At 48.2% G+C, this 21,426-nt stretch overlaps 1 protein-coding gene across 1 annotated transcript in view; it reads left to right on the top strand.

The window, feature by feature from the left end:
• Positions 1 to 21,426, top strand: part of NPDC1 (neural proliferation, differentiation and control 1) — a 122,030-nt gene that overhangs the window by 96,692 nt on the left and 3,912 nt on the right. The window contains exons 3-6 of the mRNA XM_077835634.1: positions 16,598 to 16,693; positions 18,782 to 18,952; positions 19,441 to 19,507; positions 21,282 to 21,366. Of these exons, the coding sequence (XP_077691760.1) occupies positions 16,598 to 16,693; positions 18,782 to 18,952; positions 19,441 to 19,507; positions 21,282 to 21,366 (419 nt within the window). The remainder of the gene's footprint in view (positions 1 to 16,597; positions 16,694 to 18,781; positions 18,953 to 19,440; positions 19,508 to 21,281; positions 21,367 to 21,426) is intronic.

The following is a 21,426-nucleotide window of genomic DNA, read 5'->3' on the forward strand; positions in this document are numbered from 1 at the left end:
TGAAAACAGCAATAGAAATGTTCGAGATCACTACTGGGTCACATTTGTCCTAAGATGTAGGCTCATAGCAATGTTTCCACAAAAGCGTTTTTTAATTCCAAAGGGAAGTTGCTTTAACAAATTAATGTTCCCGGCACTGTTTTCAATATGACTTATTTATAATCTCATCTATGAGACTTGTCTGTAGTATTCAAGTGCCCTGCAAACAGTAAGTTTAGCCTTAACACCCCTTCTCCCCCATCCAGAGTCGTTAGCCCCATTCTAAAGGTGAGGGAATTTAGGTATGGCGAGGTGGTGGCTTACCAGAGATCACACAGTCAGAAATAAACCTCCTGTTTCATGGGTCCCAGTTCTGTGCCATAGCTACAAGACAAATCTTCCTCTTGTAATGCCGACATCACAGCTGTTTGCTGATACATGAGACTCTGAAAGTGAAATGGGCAGGTCTGATATCCTGTTCATCTCAGCTTGGACAATGAAAATAAGTAATACCTTTAAAGCTGTCAGTTTTTAATAAGAGGTGCTTGTGCTGTAGGAAAGGAGCCTTTGGATTTATCTGCCAGCGTCCTTTTCATTCTTTCCATCAGTAGAAGTGCAGCTCAGTTCACCACTGGGGGTCTCCCTTGACTTAAATATAAAAAGAACAGGAGGACTTGTGGCACCTTAGAGACTAACAAATTTATTAGAGCATAAGCTTTCGTGAGCTACAGCTCACTTCATCAGATGTTAGTCTCTAAGGTGCCACAAGTCCTCCTTTTCTTTTCGTGGATACAGACTAACACGGCTGCTACTCTGAAAGCTGACTTAAATATGGTTCACTTTTAATGCCATTGTAGCTATGTGCTGCGCTTAGTATAGTCATTCTCAGGTCGGGCTTAGGGCTGCTTTTTCACACAAGCAGAATCTGTGCAATGTTAACCCATTGTGTACACTTGCAGGGTAATCTTTGTTGTAATTGACAACTGCCTCCTGAAAATTTGTCCAGTATTAAATGCTGCTTAAACTCCTGTTTCAACTTCAGGGTTCTTTTGTTTAAATGGATGCTAAGAAAGCATAGCAGCTGGGGAAAAACTATTTTAGGGTCAGTCGGGCAAAATGGCATGAGTGTGATTCCTGTAATGTAAATGCAGCTCCGTGTGTGATGCCGTAGGCTGAAGGTGCCCGTTTAAAATCCTGGTCTTCCTTTAGGGTTTGTCTAGACACAGAAGTTGTACTGGTTTACTGTAAGTCTGTTTAAAAACTGGTTTAGTTAAACAGCTGCCAACTCCTGTGTGGATGAACGTATATTGATTTAAAACTTGGTTATATTGGTGTAGCTTGTGCATGTAAATTTACTGGTGCAAGTTAAATGGCTACAGAGCAGGTTTGGATTGATAGGCGTGTCCACACTCAAAGTGGCACCCATTTAATTAAATCAGTTTAACAGAACACCTTTCGTTACAGCAGTGCAGTTTTGTGCATAGCTAAGGGTGATCAGTCAGCAAGTGTGAAAAATCAGGACAGGGGGTGGGGGGTAATAGGAGCCTATATAAGAAAAAGACCCAAAATCGGGACTGTCCCTGTAAAATTGGTTTCAGAGTGGCAGCTGTGTTAGTCTGTATCAGCAAAAAAACTAGGAGTCCTTGTGGCACCTTAGAGACTAACCAATGCATTATGCCCAAATATATGTTAGTCTCTAAGCTGCCACAAGGACTCCTCGTTTTTTTTGCCTATAAAATCAGAACATCTGGTCACCCTATGCGTAGCTCAGGCCCCAGACATTGGCATGGTTTATATTGATATAGCTAAACCGATTGCTCGAGTCCACACTTCTGTGCATGCATCAGTTTAAGTTACTTTGCTTGTGAAGTATCACGTCCACATAGCACAGCAATATTCCAATAGCTCACAGTCTACTGCTGCCCTTCTCCACCCATCAATACGTGCAGAAGTAACCCCCATAATGGCTGCTCTCATCCACTGCAACTTAGCCTGTGGTCATGTAGATTTCTCCAAGGAGCCTGATCATCAACTTCAGTGGAGCTGATGCCAATTTGTACTAGCTGAAGCTCAGCCCAGGTGTGGGTAGCAGGCGAGAGCCTTACTCCGCGGATTGATAGACAGACAGCTCCTCATTCTGCAGGCCACGCAGCCCTTCTGTTTACATAACTTCCTACCTGTTGGCTTCATGCCATTCGAATCACCTGCTCGCTGAGGCTAGAGATGTGCCAGGCAGGTGGTTTAGCTGCGGCCCGTGGAGTGAGACTTTCACTGCTCTACCCACTGCTGCATTAGTGGATGCTGTTTGTCTCCTTTGCTGACATTTCTCAAAACCGCAGCCAGGGACGTGGGTGTTTCCGAAGATTGCAGTGAAAATGGTGCTGGTTGTAGCATAACTCTGGACGCACTAACTGGTGCTTCTCCCTGAACTCCCCAGCTCAGAGGGCTCTTGGGTTGGCCGGATATATGGCACGTGGGCTCTCCTAATAAGTCTGCCTCTAAGAGAGAGACTGTAGCAGAGTCCGCTTGAAAAATGCCAGAGACAGAAGCAAATCTTGCAAAGAGCAACTTTTCTGCGGGCTGTGCCAAGGCAAATGAAGGCACCAGAGCACAGTGCAGCCCTTTCACGTTCAGCATGTGTTTAGCTTGGCAGGATGGTCTGAGAGCATATTCCTCAAGCAAGTCTCTTCCGGGCTGGCACGATGAGAAGCAGTTTCTTAATTGCTCGCTTCCAGGCATGTGGCATGGAAGAATCTACTACTCACAGCCCTGCTGATGTACCTCAGTCCTGACCTGTAGTTCCCCCTGCTGATCGAATTGCAGTAGGGCTTTTTAGCGATGTTTCCAAAGCAGACTGTGATCATCCCTTCCCCCCCCAACTCAGTCACTTAACAGCAGATCCAAAGCCTATCTTTCTAAAGCTGTATGTGGGCAAAACCAGGTCCCATAATTCCCTACCAGCCCCTCTCCCCAGTGCCAGCAATGGGGAGAGCTGCAGTGTAGACAGGATGCAGATACCCTATTATCATGCTGTTGAATCTTGAGTAGAGCATGTATAGACCGCACAGGTTTAACCCCCCCCCCCGCAGCCTCTCCACCACCGCTGCTACTTCTGGCGGCCTGTTAAAGGTGTGACTGCTGCAAGTAGATATGCGGGGTTATAGTTCCCACCTACGCTGTCCCACTGAGTCTCCTTAGCCAGGCTGGTGAAGGGCAATGGAAAATTCCTTCACAGTAAGAACGGCCCTCTTTGACTGGTATGGCTTCGGTACGGGGCAGGCGGTCTGTGAAATCCAGCTGTCCCTGCTCAACCAGAAAATTGTTTTGTGGCCACTAGAGGGAGGAAGGTGCATGCCCCAAAACCAGGCTATGCAGAGCGTGTGGTGACAAGGATGGCAGAAGGCAGAGCTATTCCGGTTGCCTCCTGCTGCTCCGCTTTGTTGGGTCCGTTAGCTCAGTAACAGCTCTCCAGCAGGGCACACCAGGCCACCTTCCGCTCTCAGTGCTCTCTGACATGAGCTGCCTTTCCTCCTCTAAGCCCAACGGTGAAAGCATTTGCGTCCCCGAAGGGGGGCTGCAAATCCAATTTAGATGTGGGTGCTTTTGTGCTAATTTGATTCATGTTACTTGGCCTCCTTATCGCTTGCCTACAGGAGAAAGTTGCACCAGTTTAACTCAAGGTGTGCATTTAAAATTTAGTTAAACTTGTGCAACAGGCTATATATAGAATCATAGAATTGTAGAATATCAGGGTTGGAAGGGACCTCAGGAGGTTATCTAGTCCAACCCCCTGCTCAAAGCAGGACCAGTCCCCAACTAAATCATCCCAGCCAGGGCTTTGTCAAGCCGGACCTTTAAAACCTCTAAGGAAGGAGATTCCATCACCTCCCTAGGTAACGCATTCCAATGCTCTTACTTCAGTTTAAGCCAGGTTTATTGTGGTCTAACTTAGTGATTAGGAACAGGTTTAAGGTAAGCTAAAATTACCCACTCGTAAACCAAAATAAGAGTGTCCACGCAGGAGTCTGCACCAGTTTAACTTAAATTGGTTTAAAAACAGATTTAGGTTAAACTGATGCAACTTGTATGTGTAGACAAGGGCTTAGTTCCCACTTTGTAGGGGAAAAGGGTTTACTTTCAAGGGACGTAGAAGTACAGTCTTGGAGAACACGCTGCTGTCAAGGATGGATACCGTGTGTGTATGTGTAGACATCAACCTAGAGTAAACATTATTGACCTCCATTTTCCTGGGGCAAAATCTGTTTGTCCCTTTCCCCACAGTCCTAGCCAGCAGCCCCAGTGGTGTCCCGGAGGTTGCCCTGGGGGCCTGAGCTGTTTGGTTAGCATGGCTGCAGCAGAGCTGTTTGGAGCAATGAACAAGGAGGTGTATGCGACACCCTTCAAAGCAGTCATTCTGCAGCCGTATGCGAGAGAAGGAGATGTAGCCCCCTCCAACTTACAGCGCACTTGTCAAACACTCTCCCTCCACCAACCGGAGACTGAGTTGCTCACCTGGATTATAGGGCTTGCAGGGCTAAATACACCTTTGCTCGCTGGTTGCCATCAGCTGAACCTGAGTTGGGCTGATGGAGGTTGATGTCCACTGGTCAGAGAGGCCTGGTGTTCTGGGCTGGGCATGCACCGCTTCCCTTAGTGGAGCCTGCAGGAGAAACGGGAAGATTCTGATGCACTGTGGCTGGCCTCCCTAGGTAATTTATGGAGCTGGAGTTAAAAATAGCCCCTCTTCCCTGCTGTGGAATTACCCAGCTGCTTCCAGGCCTCAGCTGTGCTGGGGCCTGGTCTACGCTTAACTTCTCTCGATATAGCTATGTTGGTTGGGGATGTGACACTTTGTTTTTTCCCAACAGAACTAGATCTGTGTAAGCCCTAATGCAGACGCACTCTTACACTGCCATAAAAGCACTTTTGCTGGTGTAGCTTATGTCTCTTGGGGAACTGGTTTAAACTGTGCTGGCAGAAACACTTTTTTGCCGCTATAAGCTGCGTCTACACTAGGAGGGTTTGCTGATATAGCTATGCTGGTATAGCTGTGCCAGCAAATCTTTTCTAGTGTAGACAAGGCTGGGAGTTTAATAGTGTAAACTAATGAGGTAGGAAGGACACACACGTTTATTCATTGTTTGACCCGATAGCGGACCCGAGGGCTAACCCTGGCGAGGTACAAACATTTAGATCCCATCTACAGCAGAATTCCTTTGTTTTCAAGAAAACAAACACTGGGCTGGATCCTCAGCTAGTGTAAATGGCATTGTTCTGTGGACTTTGGCATCCAGTTCAGATAAGCCAGCATGAGTTAGTGTGTGGCCAAAGCTGCAGTTCCTGAGGAGGACCGACACTCCTGGAGCAGCTCAGTGGGAAGGAAATAGGGATGGGCCTCTGGCTCCTGTATTTTTGGAGGGACAGGATGAGCGTGTAGGGTCTGCGAAGATGGAATTGCATTGTCCTAACTTCACCTTGTGCCTGCGGGTTGGTGAGAGAGCAGCGCTGTGACAGGACTTGGAGGCTGGAAGTGTCTCCTTAGATTGCTGCTAATGGAGAGGAGAGGGGGCATGTATAGACACACAGACACCCCTGTACTTGTCCCGGGATGTTCAGGAGCCGCTGCAGCTATGCGAGGGTTACCCGGAGTCCGAGGCGGAGTTCAGCCACTCGTGGGCTCCCAGAGTAGCCTTTTCAGAAATGTGTCACCCTTTCCGTATTGGTCGCCTCCTTCGCAGCGTGGAATCTCCTGCACTAAGGAGAAGCCAGGCTGCATCCCTGCAGGCTTTGCACCAGCTGAGAGCGTGCATTGGCCCTGGGCAGGCAGGGCAGCGCTCCCGGAAGTACTCCATGTTGTTTGACCCACTGAACTGGGCTCACTGCCCCTAGGGAGGAGGAATGGAGGGAAAGGAGCCACAGCCCTGGCCTTAGCCCTCACCGCAGGTTCCTTTCGCTCTGTAAATAATTAACACAGCCCATCACCTGGTAGGCAAGTAGAGCGCTGCACAAGCCTCTGCTCTTATAACTTGACCCCATCATGCCAAAGTCTTGCGAGGGTGGAGATATTAGTACTTGTATCTTATGGGCTTTGTCATCTAAGACTCCCCAGGTGCGGTGTAGTGATGAGCTAATTATCAGTAGCCATATTTTACAGATGGGGAAACTGAGGGCACAGAGACAGTGACTTGCCAAAGATGAGATTTCACCCAGGAATCCTGACTCTTAGTCCCATGCTCTCGCCACCTGTAAAACCAAGCTAACCCCCAATTTGTTAGCAAGTCAGGCTGAATTCATGAATGGCGGGGAGCGTGCTTAGCAGCGTGGGTAGACACAAACACCTAATAGCTCCGCTCAAGCTAGTGCACTAAAAATAGCAGTGTGGCTGCAGCAGCTTGGGCTAGCTGCCCAAATACATACCCAAGGGGGTGGGGCCGGTTTGTGCTGGGGTGGCTAGCCCGTGCTGTTGCAGCCACGCTGCTATCCTTAGCGTGCTAGCCTGTCTGCCCCTGCTGGGAAGCACCCACCCCGCTGCACTGTGCATGGGATGCAAATGAATATGTAAATCACAGATCCTGTGCCTGGCACGGACCTGAGCACACAGTCAGCACATAGGCTTTAAGGCACTGCCCCTGCTGCTGTTGCAAACAGAGTTTGGGACCTGTATTTAAAGCCTTTCAGTGGTGGTCCTGCCGCAGTGGTTCTAACGGGGCTTGGCTAACCAGTGAGAACCTGTGCACCCATGTTAAACTAGTTTTGAAAACTACTTATAGCCTGGGAAAGAACATGGCTTGGTTTTAGCTATACCAAGGGCTAGTCTACACTCCACTGCTTCTGCAGATAACGCTATGCTGGTATATCTGTACCGACAGAGGCCCCTAGTGCAGACCCAGCATCTGCTGACAGAAGGAGTTTTTCTCTTGGTGGTGTAACATTGCCTAGTGGTGACATTAGCTATGCTACTAGAAGCGCGTGTGCGTGTGTGTGCGAGAGACACCCCAGACTGACATAGCTGTGATGCAAAACTTTGTCGTGTGGATCTCCCAGCTACACACGCTTCTCTCTGGCGCTGTGTAGCTGGAGCTTAAACACCCTTCCTTTCCAGAGGAAACCTGGCCCTTGATTCAGTTTTAGTGAAACTAAAGGTTCGTAAAGCCTAGACCCAATATATTTTTCCCATGCTTATTTAAAACTTCCTGTGGAAAAAGAGTCTTTAACAAACCTTCCCATGCAGCATGTGTGTGACCCACCTCTCCTCTCCCTTTTGCTAGTGCAAAGGAACCTGGAGATGAAACTGCCTAGAGATACCATGGAACTAACCAGCCTGTTTTTATTGGCAAGCCTGAAAGAGAAGCAACAAGCCAACAGCATCCCTAGTGAAACGCTAACTCGAATTTAAAAACTTCCCTTTAAATATCCTACCTCCATGATGCAATCCCCATTGACTGGACAGGCGGCAGAAGCAGGCCCTTGGTTAGCACACACTGTTTTAAAAGATACCCTGTAGGATTGCATCAGTGCTGAGAAATGCGTATATATTTCCTGATGTCTATGTACCCAGAACATCATCTTGATATGGAGCTGGAAATCATCAAGCCCTGTTTACGCAAGCACTTCACCCTTTGCTGGAGAACAGGTGCTAAACATACTAGACCAGTAGTTCCCAAACTTTAAAAACCTGTGAACCCCTTTCACTAAAATGTCAAGTCTCGTGAACCCCTTCTTAAAAATGAATATTTCCAGGGATTCTCTCCTTTACCTGAGTATAAATTATTAAAAGCAGTGATCTTGGAAATATAAAATTTGTTTTTATGACATGCTTATTACACACTATGTATTATTAATTATTATTTATCATTACAGTATTTTTATTACATTATGCAAACGGCAACACTCTTCCCAGGTCTCACTTTGGTAGCTTGTATCACTTTGAATAAGCCTGTTATAAGAGAAGGCTCCTAGGTTTCATCAAGGAGTATCAGCTGTGAAACAGCATGAAGGGATTTAAGAAGCCAATTCAAAGAATTCCTCCACACAAGCATTCAGGTCTTGAGCAGTCCAGGCAAACAATGCACGCTACAACAAAGCTTAAACTTGTTCTTCATAATAATTTTAAAATCAATACTAGCTGCCTATTTAATTTTAAAAACAGCAAAAAATATCCACCTCCCTTTTTATTTCTTATAGGGAGTCTTGAAGTTTAAATCTTCTCAGTGTGATAGATAGGCTTGCTTTGATCTGCTTCGGTCGTGGAAATCCAGGGGCTCCAGACTGCTGGCCCCGTGCTGCCTGGGGTCCCTAGGCACAGCTCTGTCCGCCATTAGGGATTTTTCCCCGAGAACCCTCTGTAACATTTCAGTAACCCCCAGGGGTTCACAAATCCCAGTTTGAGAACCACTGTGCTGCTAGAGGCAGTCATATTTACCATAGCAGTAACTCCAGCTTTGCCTTTAGCAGTTCCTGGCACGTCGGGGTATGTAAAGGCTTTTCCGGGATCAGAGCTTAAAAGTTTTGTTGAGTTTAAAAGAAATCCTATCCTTTTCCCCAGCTGATCCTGTGGTTCTGCACCCTGATCGGGTTGTTTACTCACCCACAGTGATTTATTTATGTGCCTGTTGAATATAAACTTCGACAGTAACATCTGCACAACATGGTAAGGTGAAGTTGTGGAATATGCCCTGTTTCAACAGATCTAGACATAAAAGGGTGCCCTTCTGGACTGAAAGGGAAACATTTTAATAAACACAGTGCAATGCAAAATGGATCCTTTTGGATTATAGTCACTTTTCTAATTTGGATTTTAAAAGTCGCGTATCATAGAAGCTAAATGCAGGGGCTGCTTTCCTTCCAGGCATTTGGATTTCATATTCTCTGCTTTTAGCAAGTTTCATGCTTAAATGTAAAACTGTCCTAGATCCTTAATTCTTTACAGCAGAGTAATCTCATTTGGTACTGGCCGGTGTGGGTGCTAGAGTCTTACCAGCCAAATAGCACATGCTGTTTTCCAAAGAGCTGCAGAGATGAAGATCACTGTATAAATAATGATTATTGTGTTGATAGAATCCAGTGTGAAATGGAGACAGGATTTATTTCATGCTTTCTATCAACGCTAAACCTAACATAAGGGTTAGTCTTCTCGCTGCTCTACCAGTATCCTTCTCTGATATGATCTAAACAAATAGAATACAAGATGAATGATATGAGACACCCCCCCCTTTTTTTGAGAGAGAGAGCGAGCGAGCTCTGGCGGCACGCTTTCTGTGCTCTTGTGTGCACTAGAAAAGTTGCACCATGTTAACCAAATAGATTTTAAAATCCATTTTAACTTGTACAAACTCCTAACGCACATGCCTTTAAATGTTAAACCCTCATTTAAATCTGTCTAGATTGCAACTCAATTAAATTAAAATCAGTGTAATTAAACTGGTGCAACCCTTACCTAGACAAGGCCACAGAAAGCTAGTGTAACTGGTTTTCTCCTTAAACTGATTTTAGACTGATCTAGCTAAACCTGTGACAGCATCTAATACCGGTGCTCTTAAATCAGGTTAACCTTTGCTTAAATTAGTGTAGCTTAATTAGGTAAATCAGATGCAGTATTGCCAACTCTCGGTGTTCAAAACCCATGATTCAGACCCTAAAAATCATGAGGCTGGCTTAAAAATCATGCAATTTTATAAAAATATAATATATTTGGGGTTCTTTTTATTTCCCTTCTGGCTTCTGAGACTTTAGGGGGCATCTGAGTCAGATGTTCAGGCTTTTCTCTGAAAACTTGAGGGCTAGAGATTTCCTACTTTTAAAGTGGAAGCTGAAATTCTCAACTAATCACATGACTCTGGGAGCTGGGGTTTCGAGGAAAGCACTAAATATTGTGAGAAACCTGCTCTAGCTCAGAGCAGTTACTTTGGGGAAGCTTTCTGGTCTATGTTATGTAGGAGATCGTACTAAATTATATGAATCAAGACTCTCCATAAAATCTGTTGGCAAGGCAACAGATGCAAAGTAGATTGACAAGCAAGGGTAAACCTGGTTTAAGTGCATGTACTATAAAGGTTTGCACGGCTTTAACTAAATCAGTTTGAAATGTTTGTGACTCCTAATGTCTCTTGTTTTAAATCACACTGAAGTAAAGTCTCTGATCAGCTGGACTGTGGCACAAATAGCATTGTTGAGTCACTGGGATTAGGTTTTGGGGGTGGGGACGGGGTTCTATTGTACAAGAACACAGGGAGGGAATTTGATGTTTATTTCCAAACATTCAAAGTGACAACAAATTCCAAAGGGGCCTGTAATAGCTATAACCTTGAATTATCCAGATGCTGAGCCCGCCTCTGTCCCACTTCCCCTTTTGTGTGTTTTGATTCATCCTCCAAGGCTCCCCACTGAGGACAGCCCTGGCTGAATGAAGCAATTGAGAGGTAGAAAAAAAGAGAGAGCATTTAACATCTTCTGGCTTTGAAGTTGAGTTTAATCCTGTTAAAAGCCTGGTGCCTGAATAGCAGGCTCTGATATGCGTCTGGCAAGCTCTCCCTGAAGTCAAAAGCAGTGTAACAAATGCCAGGATTTCCCTGTGTGTGTACGTGTGAGAGAGAGAGAGAGAGAGAGACACACACACACAGAGTAGTGAAAGCAGCCTTTGCACAATGCATCAAAAATGAGCACTTCCCAGCATGAGTTTCACATCATGGGGTTTGGCCAGGCCAGATTTATTTCAGCAGCGGCTCCCGGTTGTGTAACTGATTGACTTGCGTGTGCAGTGTCGGAATGTCTTGTTTTTAAAAGCTCCAAGGATGATACTTTGCTGTAAATGTAAATGTATCTGCCTGTTAATATGCTGCTTATTTAACATGCATGTTGCAGTTGCGCCTAGAGACCACCTAACTCGATCAGAACTGCCGGGGCAGAATGTTGCCACCTCTGGACCGTTTGGGAGCTGTGTCAGTAAGGAATGAGGCAGGGATTGCTTTCCAGGGATCATGGGGCAGTGAGCGAATGGGGAATTGCCCTATAGACGATGAATGGGCCTGATCGTTCAGAACATTCTGTACATCGGCGATGCCCATTAAAATCAATGGGGGGTGCCAGAGTTTGGCCCCTGTGGCTGGCTGCACGGTGTGCCAGGCTTGGGTTAGTGCCATCAGCCCACAGTCACATCTATGCTGGGGTCTTAACACACACTTCCTTTCTGCCCAGGGGAGCAGTCTGTGGGGGGAGGGAGTTGTGCTCCAGCAGCCTGTGGCTTACCTGGAAGAGGGGTATCCCCCAAGGCAGCACTGCCCTTCCCCCCAGGCCCTGGTCTCTTGTAGGATACTTGTGACCCACAGATGACTGAACGTACAAGCACAACTGGGCATGTAGGCTGGCCCTTTCCCGGCTGGCCAGTGCCCTTTGCACTGACGCACACAGTGGTGGAGCTCAGCCCCTGTGAGGCTACTCTGGGGGGAATCCCTTTTGCCCAAGACAGGGGCTGGCATTAAGGTGATATGCACCTAGTGCAGAGCTGAGCCTCGTCGCCTTATCACGAGCCACTCTCCTTCCTCTATCTTCCCCTCCCTGCCTCGTGTTGTGTATCCCACCTGGTCTGCACGCCTCCGGGCAGGACCTGTCTGTGCCCTCCCTTCTCCTGGGAGGACTATACACATCTAGGGGGCTACGTACTAAGAGATGCCAAGGCCCCAAGTCCTCCCCATTGGAGGCAGGTATAGCTCGCCTGGCTTCCAGACAGCTCTGTTGGAGTTTGGCTGCAGATTATCGTGCAGGGCTAAAAACATAGTTGTTAATAATCCACTAATTGAGACCAATGGCCCCTCCTCCTAGGTGGAGATGCTGCTGGAGTCCAATAGGGAATTTCCGGCTGGGCTGGAGCAGGTGGAGGGCCTGTTAGCTTATAGAGCTGGCTGGCTCCCACATGTTCAGTTCTGTGTGCAGTTCAAGGTAATGGGTCCAACTGGTTTAGGGCCAGGCTGTCTGAGACCTTCCCCGGCTCTGTGTGACCCCTGCAGGGAGCTGCAGTCAGCTGGGGCACTCGGGGTAGAGGGGCTCCTGGGGCGGCAGAGAAGGGAGATTGCATGGCATGTTGGGCTTGACATCCTCCTGCAGCAGGGCAATGAGACACCCCCTGCCTGAGGCCCGCCGTTGTGCCCTACAAGGGCCCCGCAGCCCTCAGGAGCACAGTGTTCTCTGCGGCTCTGCAGCTGCCTGTGTACCGCACACCCTGACGATGCTCTGAGTTCAAATTGTGGGGTGGGGAGCCCCGAGCAGAGCCTTTGTTCACACTCTGCCTGGGACTGTGCTGACAGCAGCGGCTGCTGGCGTTAGGGGTTCATATGGGCTGGTGGCATCATTAAGGCAAATCTCCCCTCCCAAGAGGCAGGAGGTGGGTTCTGTGTCTAGCTCAGCCAGTGGCAAACTCTGGTTTGTGACTCTGCATCCTCCAGCTCCACGAGCTAACGGCAAAGATCCCCCCCGAGGTGAATGTGGGCAGGGCCAGCAGGGGGCGGTGGCCCCTATCCCATACTTTTGGGGTCTTCATGTCTGTCCAATCATGGGTGCAAGATTACCCCTCCCTTTAACCCTGTTGGCCCTGGAGAACACCGGAGTTCATGATCCTTCCTCCCCCCGCCTAGAGCTCAGAGACTACCCTGCCTTCTGGGCCGAGGAGGAGGTCCATGGTGAACGTACATGATCTGGTGCAAGGATGCAGGGAGCTGAAGGAAGCTGGGAGGGGCGGTGTGTGTGATGGTGATCCCGCCTGGAGCGCTGTGGCCGTGGGGGCTGGCAGGACTGAATTGCTGCCCTTTCTCCTCACTTCTTCTGAGTTTCTGTTGTCACTTCCCCTTATGTCCCTAACCTCCAAGCCGGGACAGATCATCTTCCCTGTGCAGTGCCAGGGCCGTCCCGGGCATCACATGGGTGATAGCCAAACACCGCTTAGCTGGACGTTGCGCGGCCCGAGGCAGCCTGTCCATTCCAGCCCCACTGGTCGGTGTCACTCTGCTGAGTGTGTCAGAGTCCTGGTCAGGCCATGGATTCGGGTTATTGACTTGAGAAACACTATTGCGGTGCCTCTTTCGGGAAGGGGCCTGTTCATGGTGTTCCCAAGAGGCACTGATGCTCCCCCGACTTTCATCACTTTTTTCTTTCCTCCCTCAGCCAGCTCTGTTTCACAACATCCTCTGGGTTTCCCTTTCTGCATAACTTCTGTCTGCCTCTCGTTCACCTCAATGCCCAGTGGTCTGTGTGGGTTTCATTTATTGGACCAAGGGTATTTCTTGCAGGGCTGCGGAGCCATGGGAGTATTTGGAAATAGAATGGAGGGAGGGCGGATGGAGTATCGTCCCAGCTGGAGAGTAGGACTCCTGGGTTCTTTTTCCAGCGCTGCCATTGACTTGCTCCTTGGCCAGGCTGTCTGCCTCAGCCCCACATTTCACACAAATGGGAGTTATGCCAAGCCTAGGGGTGCTGAGAAGGTGGATGTTTGTGAAGCTCTTTGAGATCTTTGTGCACAACACACAACCTACAAGTTGCATGCACTCAGAAACATTAAATATGTTTGGCAGGAAGTCCCCCCCCCCCAATGTCAGCCATAGAGCCATAGGTGTCAACGTCAGAAGGGACGTTCCATTGTCTAGTCTGACGTCCTGTGTGACACAGGCTGTGAGATCCCACCCAGTGGCTCCCGTATCCAACACCTGCCTGGGCTGAGAACAATGGGATGATTGAATGAAAACCCCACCCAGCCTAAGAAGCACCTTGCGCCTCTCAACCCTCCTCAACATCCAGGAAAAATTGGGCTTTGTCCAACCAGGGCTGGTATTGGATTCTAAAGGGGAAGGAGTTGAGAATCCTTCGTGTAAAATGTCCTTTCATCCAAGGATCTGGAGTAAGGGCAAAGTGCCCTCTCTCATCCCCTGCCCCTCCCAGGAGACCCTACCTAATAATAATCTTCCATGGAGATAAATAATTTTCAAGTCCTCCGTTTCTCAATAATACGGCCTCTTCCTCTGGTGAGTGCTACCAGCTCCAAGGGCTTCCTACCTGCCCCTAGGGGCTCTGATGACATAGGACAAGTTCGATGATCTCAGATGTCTCCAGAACTCCAAGGTGGCGGGGCAGGGAGTGTCTAGATAAATATCCAGTGTCCAATATGCAGAGAACCCAGCATCTACTCCAGGGCCACATCTAGAGTAGGGGGGAAAGGGTATGTTAGAAAATGTGTTAGCTAACACCATTTCAGACAGGGCTTTTCCCCTAGTGTCGGTAGAGCCAGTTGTGTTTAAAACACACTCGCTGGTCTTAGTCTACCCTACTCTACCTTTCCTCTGATGCCCAGACCCACTCCGGCTCCATCACCGCCTGTGTGATTTCAAGAGAGACCCTACAATCACTGCTATAACATGTAAAAGGTTTGTACCTTTGTTTGTTGTCTTTCGCTAACAAATGCAGAGGGACATTTCCCAGGTAGCTTCTAAACAGATGTGTTTTTCTTCTTAGCCTTGTGATTGCAGCAAATATTTCACTTGGCTTTTTGAGCTAGCATGCCATTGAGAAGCAAAGTCAGGAAAGTAACTGAAATACTTCTCTGATGGATTTGTATTTATGGAGGGACACCCTATCTTAAATTCCCAATTACTGAGGGACAATCTACACTCACTGCTATATTTGCTTTCCACAAACTATTCTTAGTGTAACTTTTTGTGAGTGATGTATTGGCGTATCTGGATGCTAGTATTTAAACTGGCTCATTACATTTATTAACCTTCATTTGAGATATTGCAGATTATGTACTATATGAATTTTATGGCTTTTAAAACCAAGCTTTGTACTTTTGGATAATTCAAGCGTTACAGCCAGATGTATAGAAACTCTTTGTAGACCTGTGTATTAGACAATTTTAACACTAGCTTTAATAAAACATTTTAAATTAGTTCAATGGCTGATACACGCTTTTAGGCCAGACCTTGCCCTTTTAGGGTTCTGGATTTGCTCTGATGGGGTTTATCTGGGACTAATGGCTATGATCGCAATGTGAGAAACCTGTACAGAAGGCTGTCTTGGCTGTGACTTCCTTTCTGCTTGTCACCGCCTTCTGATTCCATCGGAGCAGTGAAATATTTCCAGCCCGCCAGTGGGATTTTCTGAGTTCTGCTTAAAATCTCTTTCGGGGGAGGGGAGAGAGAGGTGACACCCACAGTCCCTCAACTATTATCTGTGTGTTCTGGGGGGCTCAGAGTCTGAATTACAGGTGTGGGAGAGAGTCACCTGGCATTTGCCAGTGCTTGTACAGGGTGCCAGTGTACTGCTTCTGTGAAGACGCTTGCTAGGGAGGCAGGTGGGTGCTGTTTCTTCTCAGCCGTTTCACCAGCTAAAGGCCCAGTCCTGCAGTCCCAGCACAAGACCCACTGACTACACTCACCTACAGGCTGCAGGATTTAGCACAGTGGTTCTCAGACTTTCTGTATTGACGACCCTTTTCACACAACAAGCCTCTGAGTGCGACCGCCCCCCACTGCCCTTATCAATTAAAAACACATTTTTTATATTTAACATTTTTAAATGCTAAATTTATAACCCTATTGTTTAAAATGAATTTACGTTTTCTCATTGCTTTTAAATGAAGACGAAAACATTTTTATCAAATTATTGTAATTATAAGCAGAAAAGTTAGTTTTAAATTTTTTTTTACAGTTTAACACTGGGAGGGCGCGAAGAAATTTTGTCAATATCCATTTTCACAGCGGACTTAGCACCCCATCGCCAGCCCCACTTCTGCGCTGCTGCTGGCCGCGGCGCTGCCTTCAGAGCTTGGCAGCCGGAGAGCAGGGCTGCTGGCTGGGTCCCCAGCTCTGAGGGCAGCAGCAGCGCAGAATTGCAGAAGGGAGGGTGGCAATGCCATACCATGCCAGCCTTACTGCTGCATAAGGTTTGACCTTTGCGCTGGGAGAGATGGGCACGGGGGCTAAGGCAAATGTTGAGGTGGCTGTAACCGCCTTAAGCACCCCCACAGCGCCACACCTCCCTGTGTGTCTGGCTGTTACGTTATAAATTACCTTTTTTTGTTGCCGATCTCAGTGTTCTGATTGGTCTGCAGTTTAATGCAACAATCAAGTCCTCTAACGTTGTCTCAGTCCCACCTTTTTAGTCTCAAGACAACAAACCTGCCCCCATGATACTCCGATCCCCAGAGTCCAATTTCCTTAAAATGTTGCTAATACAAATATATATGTTGTTTAGGAACAGCAATCGCTGCATTGTGTGTTTGCGATACTTTTTGAAGTAAATACTCTACATTGTGATAGAAAGGTGTGTGTCATTTTCTAAAACACTAGATTTAAAAGATATATTTTATTGCAGTTGCTCTCTGTTTTGTGGATGTACTCGCGACCCCCAGTTTCAGAGCCCCTGCCCTCTGTTAGCGGCGTGTGTTTCAGACTTGCCTGCGGAGGAAACTGCTCCTGCAGGAGCTCCACGCTGTCACTTGCTCTCCAGCCCCAGAGCTGGAGCCTTGCCTTGTATAATGCACACGTTGCTGCGGGCAGCTGACCATTCCTTTGGGAGCCGTAAGCCCCCGATGCTCCGTGGCAGTAAACCATTACAGCAGTTTTCTCTCTTTCCTCAGGGAGAACTTCTGTTCCCAACCTAGAGGAGGAAATCGACTTCTTAGCTGACGTGCTGGCCAGGCAGGATGCCTCTCGCCTCCATCTGCTCCAGGATGGTGAGTCCAGAAGTCATCTGCCTGCTCTCCTTAGCCTGTTCTCCCAGCCACTTTCATGCAATTGCGCTGCTTTCCGCGTTTAGTGACTCTGAGGCCAGCGGTCCCAAAGTTCAGACAAAACCCCTGTGATCAACAACTCAGACTCTCCGCTCAAAGGCTGAAAACTGTGGAAAGTAAATAAACATGAGCCCTCTGAAATGTCCTGCTTATTGAGGGCTCTGTTTTACTGTCCCTGCTGCCGATTTAATAGATTGGTGCTTAAATTCCTGTACTGAGTTACTAGGTTTCCAGGGAAGTGTTTCTAGCATTTCCTGGCTGGGTGAGTTGGGGGGAAAGCAGGCCATGGAGTTTTCATTGCTCTGCAAATACCGTATTACAGGGCTCCTGGATTCAGCAGAGTCCAGGGCCTGGAGAACACGTGCGCTTCCTCATTTGGAAACAAACTCGAGACTCCCATCCTCTAGGCATGTCAAGGTAGTGCACGCTAGTGGTTAGAGCAGGGGACCAGGGTCTATTCCTGGCTCGACTACAACTCTGTGTGACCTTGAGGAACTCCCTTAACCTCTGTGTGCCTCAGTTTCTCGATTTGTAAAAGAGGGATGACCACTCCCGTGAGATTCTAGATGAAAGATGCTCTAGAAATGCTGCGTGTTTGGTGACTGGAGGAAAGGGACATGGTTTTGGGGAGAGATATTCCCTACCTTGGAAATTTTGTCTTCTCTCTCTCCCTTTTCCATCCCATGAGCTGAGATTTCTTGAAAGATTTCATAGCTTCATTTCCTAATGTAAGAGGCACCCAAACTGCTGATGCCAGGGCAATAAAGTTGCCTTTTATGGCTGTATTTTATAATGGGGAGCACAAGTGCTAGAACGGAGGAGAGCGACTGCTGATTTCACATTTATTCCACAAGTGATTCCCCCACCAGCTACAGGCCCGATCCTGTGGTCGTAGCACAGACCCATTGGCTGCAGTGGGAGTTAAGGATCTAGCCCCTCTAATAGCAAGGGGTACGTTGCGGACTTTCCATATGTTCTGGGGTTCTGTATTGCATCCCTGTGAACAGCAAGATGGCGCGTCCTGGTCGGTGCTAAAGCATTAAACACCTGTCAAGGTTTCTTCCCCACTCTGAACTCTAGGGTACAGATGTGGGGACCCGTGTGAAAGACCCCCCTAGCTTATTCTTACCAGCTTAAGTTAAAAACTTCCCCAAGGTACAAACTTTGCCTTATTCTTGAACCGTATGCTGCCACCACCAAGTGTTTTAAACAAAGAACAGGGAAAGAGACCACTTGGAGACGTCTTCCCCCAAAATATCCCCCCAAGCCCTACACACATCCTTTCCTGGGGAGGCTTGAGAATAATATCCTAGCCAGATGGTTACAAAATCATAAAAGACTCAAACCCCTGGGTCTTGGAACAATGGAAAAATCAGTCAGGTTCTTAAAAGAAGGATTTTATTACAAAGAAAAAAGGGTAAAAATAATCTCTGTAAAATCAGGATGGAAAATACTTTACAGGGTATTTCAGATTCAAAACACAGAGCATCCCTCTAGGCAAAACCTTAAAGTTACAGAAAACAGGAATAAACCTCCCTCTTAACACAGGGAAAATTCACATAAAACAAAAGATAAACTAATCTGCCTTGCCTGGCTTACCTATACTGGTTGCAATGTTGGAGACTTGGATTAGGATGGGTTGGAGAAGATGGATTTCTGTCTGGCCTCTCTCAGTCCCAAGAGAGAACAACCCCTTAAACAAAGAGCACAAACAAAAACCTGCCCCCCTTCCCCCACCAAGATTTGAAAGTATCTTGTCCCCTTATTGGTCCTTTTGGTCAGGTGCCAGCCAGGTTAGCTGAGCTTCTTAACCCTTTACAGGTCACAGGATGTTGCCTCTGGCCAGGCGGGATTTTATAGCACTGTATACAGAAAGGCGGTTACCCTTCCCTTTATATTTATGACAACACCAATGGGGGTAGCGAATAGTTTTCACCTCTTTGTCCATATCTCCGCTGCCTGCCCCAGAGCTGGGTGCTGCGGGGCCCCGCTGCCTCTGCTGATGCTCGTGGTCTCTGCTTTCTTGCACAGCCACCCCGGCAGGGAAGCATCCTGAAACCACTGGGGCGAGAGGGGAGTCCCCCCAGAGGAACAGAGCGAGCCACAGGGCTGTGACATCTCATCCCACCGCTACCACCAAGACAGTGAAGAGTTCTCCGGTGGAGGTGTTCCATGTCACTTCCAATGACCTCCTGATACTCGGTAAGTGCAGGCTTCCCTTTGGAGTTCAGAGCTAGAGATGGGCCCGATCCAGGCTGTGCGGGGGCGCGGGAGCTGGTTTAGCATCTTGGGGCTTGCCGCTGTGTCTGTGATGGGCCAAGAGGCAGTTTGGCTCTGAAGTGGAGCTTTGCAGCTCAGGCTGGCCTCTCCTGGGAGTTTGTTGCATTTCCAAGTGGGGCGAGACGGAATTCAGTTTGCTTATGAGACTGACAACACTTGCATCCGTGGAGTGACCAGGTTTACTGTCGTACGTACCTGTACGACAACAGGCATTGAAACTGCTGCACTCTGGGTGCCTGTGAGCGATAGTGCCCAGCGGGGTAGGCGTTACAGGACTTGGAGGGGTTAGTTATTGAAAGGGCAGGGAGGGCAAACCATCCCAGCCCGTAACAACCCCTCTGTCTGTTTTGGGCTAGCTTGGTCAGTAGCGGCCAGATGACGAGCTCTGCGCTGTGTTCCTTCCTCTGCAGGGATGATCGTGGTGTTCTCTGTCGCCGGCATTGTTGCTTTAATCGTGGCTGCGATCTGCTGGTGCAGGTAAGCCAGCAGGGACCTCCTCCAGCAAACGGCTGGGCCGCCACCTGGTGTCCTGCTGAATTTGTGCCTGGACTTCTGTGCAATTGAGAGGGGAAGGATTTTAAAAGAGAGAAGTAGCTCTCCTTGGGCTAGGGACCTCAGGTTGAGTCTTCGCCTGGCATGGTGCAAAACGCATCTCCAGCTGCACCCACAGGAGGCAACTGGGGGAGATAAAATGCCTAAAGCAAGAGAGAGTGGGCCCAGCGTCCTGTCAGATACTCAGTACCAATCGTTGTAAGGCGCAGTGGTGATGGGCGCTCTATAGCCCGGGTGGATGGATGTGAATCACTCGTGAGAAGAGTTTTAGGGCAGAGAGGTGCCACATGCTTGGATAGACTGTCACTTGTGATGGCCAATTAATATATCCTAGGAGACAGTGTCAGAAGGAGCCTTTCTAGCTGCGATTAACTTATCGTGTAGCAGGAACACTTAGGAACCCCAGGCATGGGCCAGGGCCCCGTTATGGTAGGCGCTGTGCAAACAGCCCCTGTTCCAATGAGCTTACCAGATACATAAGGGTCCAGGGTAACCACCTGAAACCAGGAAGACTCCTGCCCTGCTTTCTGTGAGCAGATCACACACCCTGGCTCAGTCCACACAAATGCTGGGTTGATTGCACGGAGGTGAGTGCTAGACCAGTGTTAAATGGCTTGGTGCTGCAATGAATGGAGTTAACTCATAAGAACATGGGCACTGCTAGACTGGATTCACCCCGTGTCCTCTCTTTGATAGTGGCCAGCACCAGATACTTCAGGGGAAGGAGCAAGAGAAACCATGTAGGAGGCACATGTGGAATAATGTGTCCCTCATGAAGATTCCCTCCTGTTCCCCAGCACTCAGAGAGATTAGCTTACGCTCTAACGTATGAGATTTAATATTCCTTCCAACACATGTTAGCGTGAGCAATGAGAATTCTGGATGTTCTTGTTATCCATATAAACCTCCAATCCCTAAGTTCTTGGCCTCACTGACAGCCTGTGGGTGAGAGTTCCACAAGCTAGTTCCACATTCAGAAAACCATTTCCTTCGATCAGATCTGAATCTTCTGTTCTGGTTCATTGAACATCCCCTTGTTCTTGTGCTGTGGGACAGGCAGAACAGAAGCTCCCGATCAGCCTTCTCTGCACTCGAGTATCAGAGGAGGAGCCGTGTTAGTCTGGATCTGTAAAAACGGCAGAGTCCTGTGGCACCTTATAGACTAATAGACGTGTTGGAGCATAAGCATGCATCCGACGAAGTGGGGATTCACCCACGAAAGCTTATGCTCCAATACGTCTGTTAGTCCATAAAGTGCCACAGGACTCTTTGCCTCTTCTCTACGCTATTCATTATACCTCTGTGGCCCTGTCCCATGCTTGGCCTCTCTGCTCAGCTCTGGAGAACAGGCATGCCATTGAAAGGTACAAGGCTGCTTCTCTCCAGGCCTCTGAGTGGGAGGATTGTGTTTCAGCGCTTCCGGCCTGGTCAGAACCAACAAGCAGATAGATGCTGAGATGGTTTTTAGCTCAGCCTGTGTGTAGGTACCTGTCCTGGTGGGTGAACCCCCACCCTTAGGTTTGTTATGGAATTGCTGGTAGGAATTTTCATTGCTGCAGCCCCAAGCCATGGTAGTTTGGTTCTGAGGGAGGAATGGTTGAAAAGGGAATTTGAAAAAGCTAAGAAGGTGGATAGGTTTAATTTGGGGCCTGTCCCTTGAAATCATTCCTGTTTACCCAGTGTCTTGTCCCCTCTGTAGGCTGCAGAAGGAAATCAGACTAGCTCAGAAAACCGACTACCCAGCTCAGAAGCTACCCGGCCCCCTGCCATATGAAAAGATCTCGGTAAGCCACTCTGGACCTTCTGTCAGACCCGTCGGCAGCATGGTCAATTTTTAACACTTG

This window comes from Eretmochelys imbricata, chromosome 16 (assembly GCF_965152235.1).
Source record: "Eretmochelys imbricata isolate rEreImb1 chromosome 16, rEreImb1.hap1, whole genome shotgun sequence".
Classification (NCBI taxonomy): domain Eukaryota; kingdom Metazoa; phylum Chordata; order Testudines; family Cheloniidae; genus Eretmochelys; species Eretmochelys imbricata.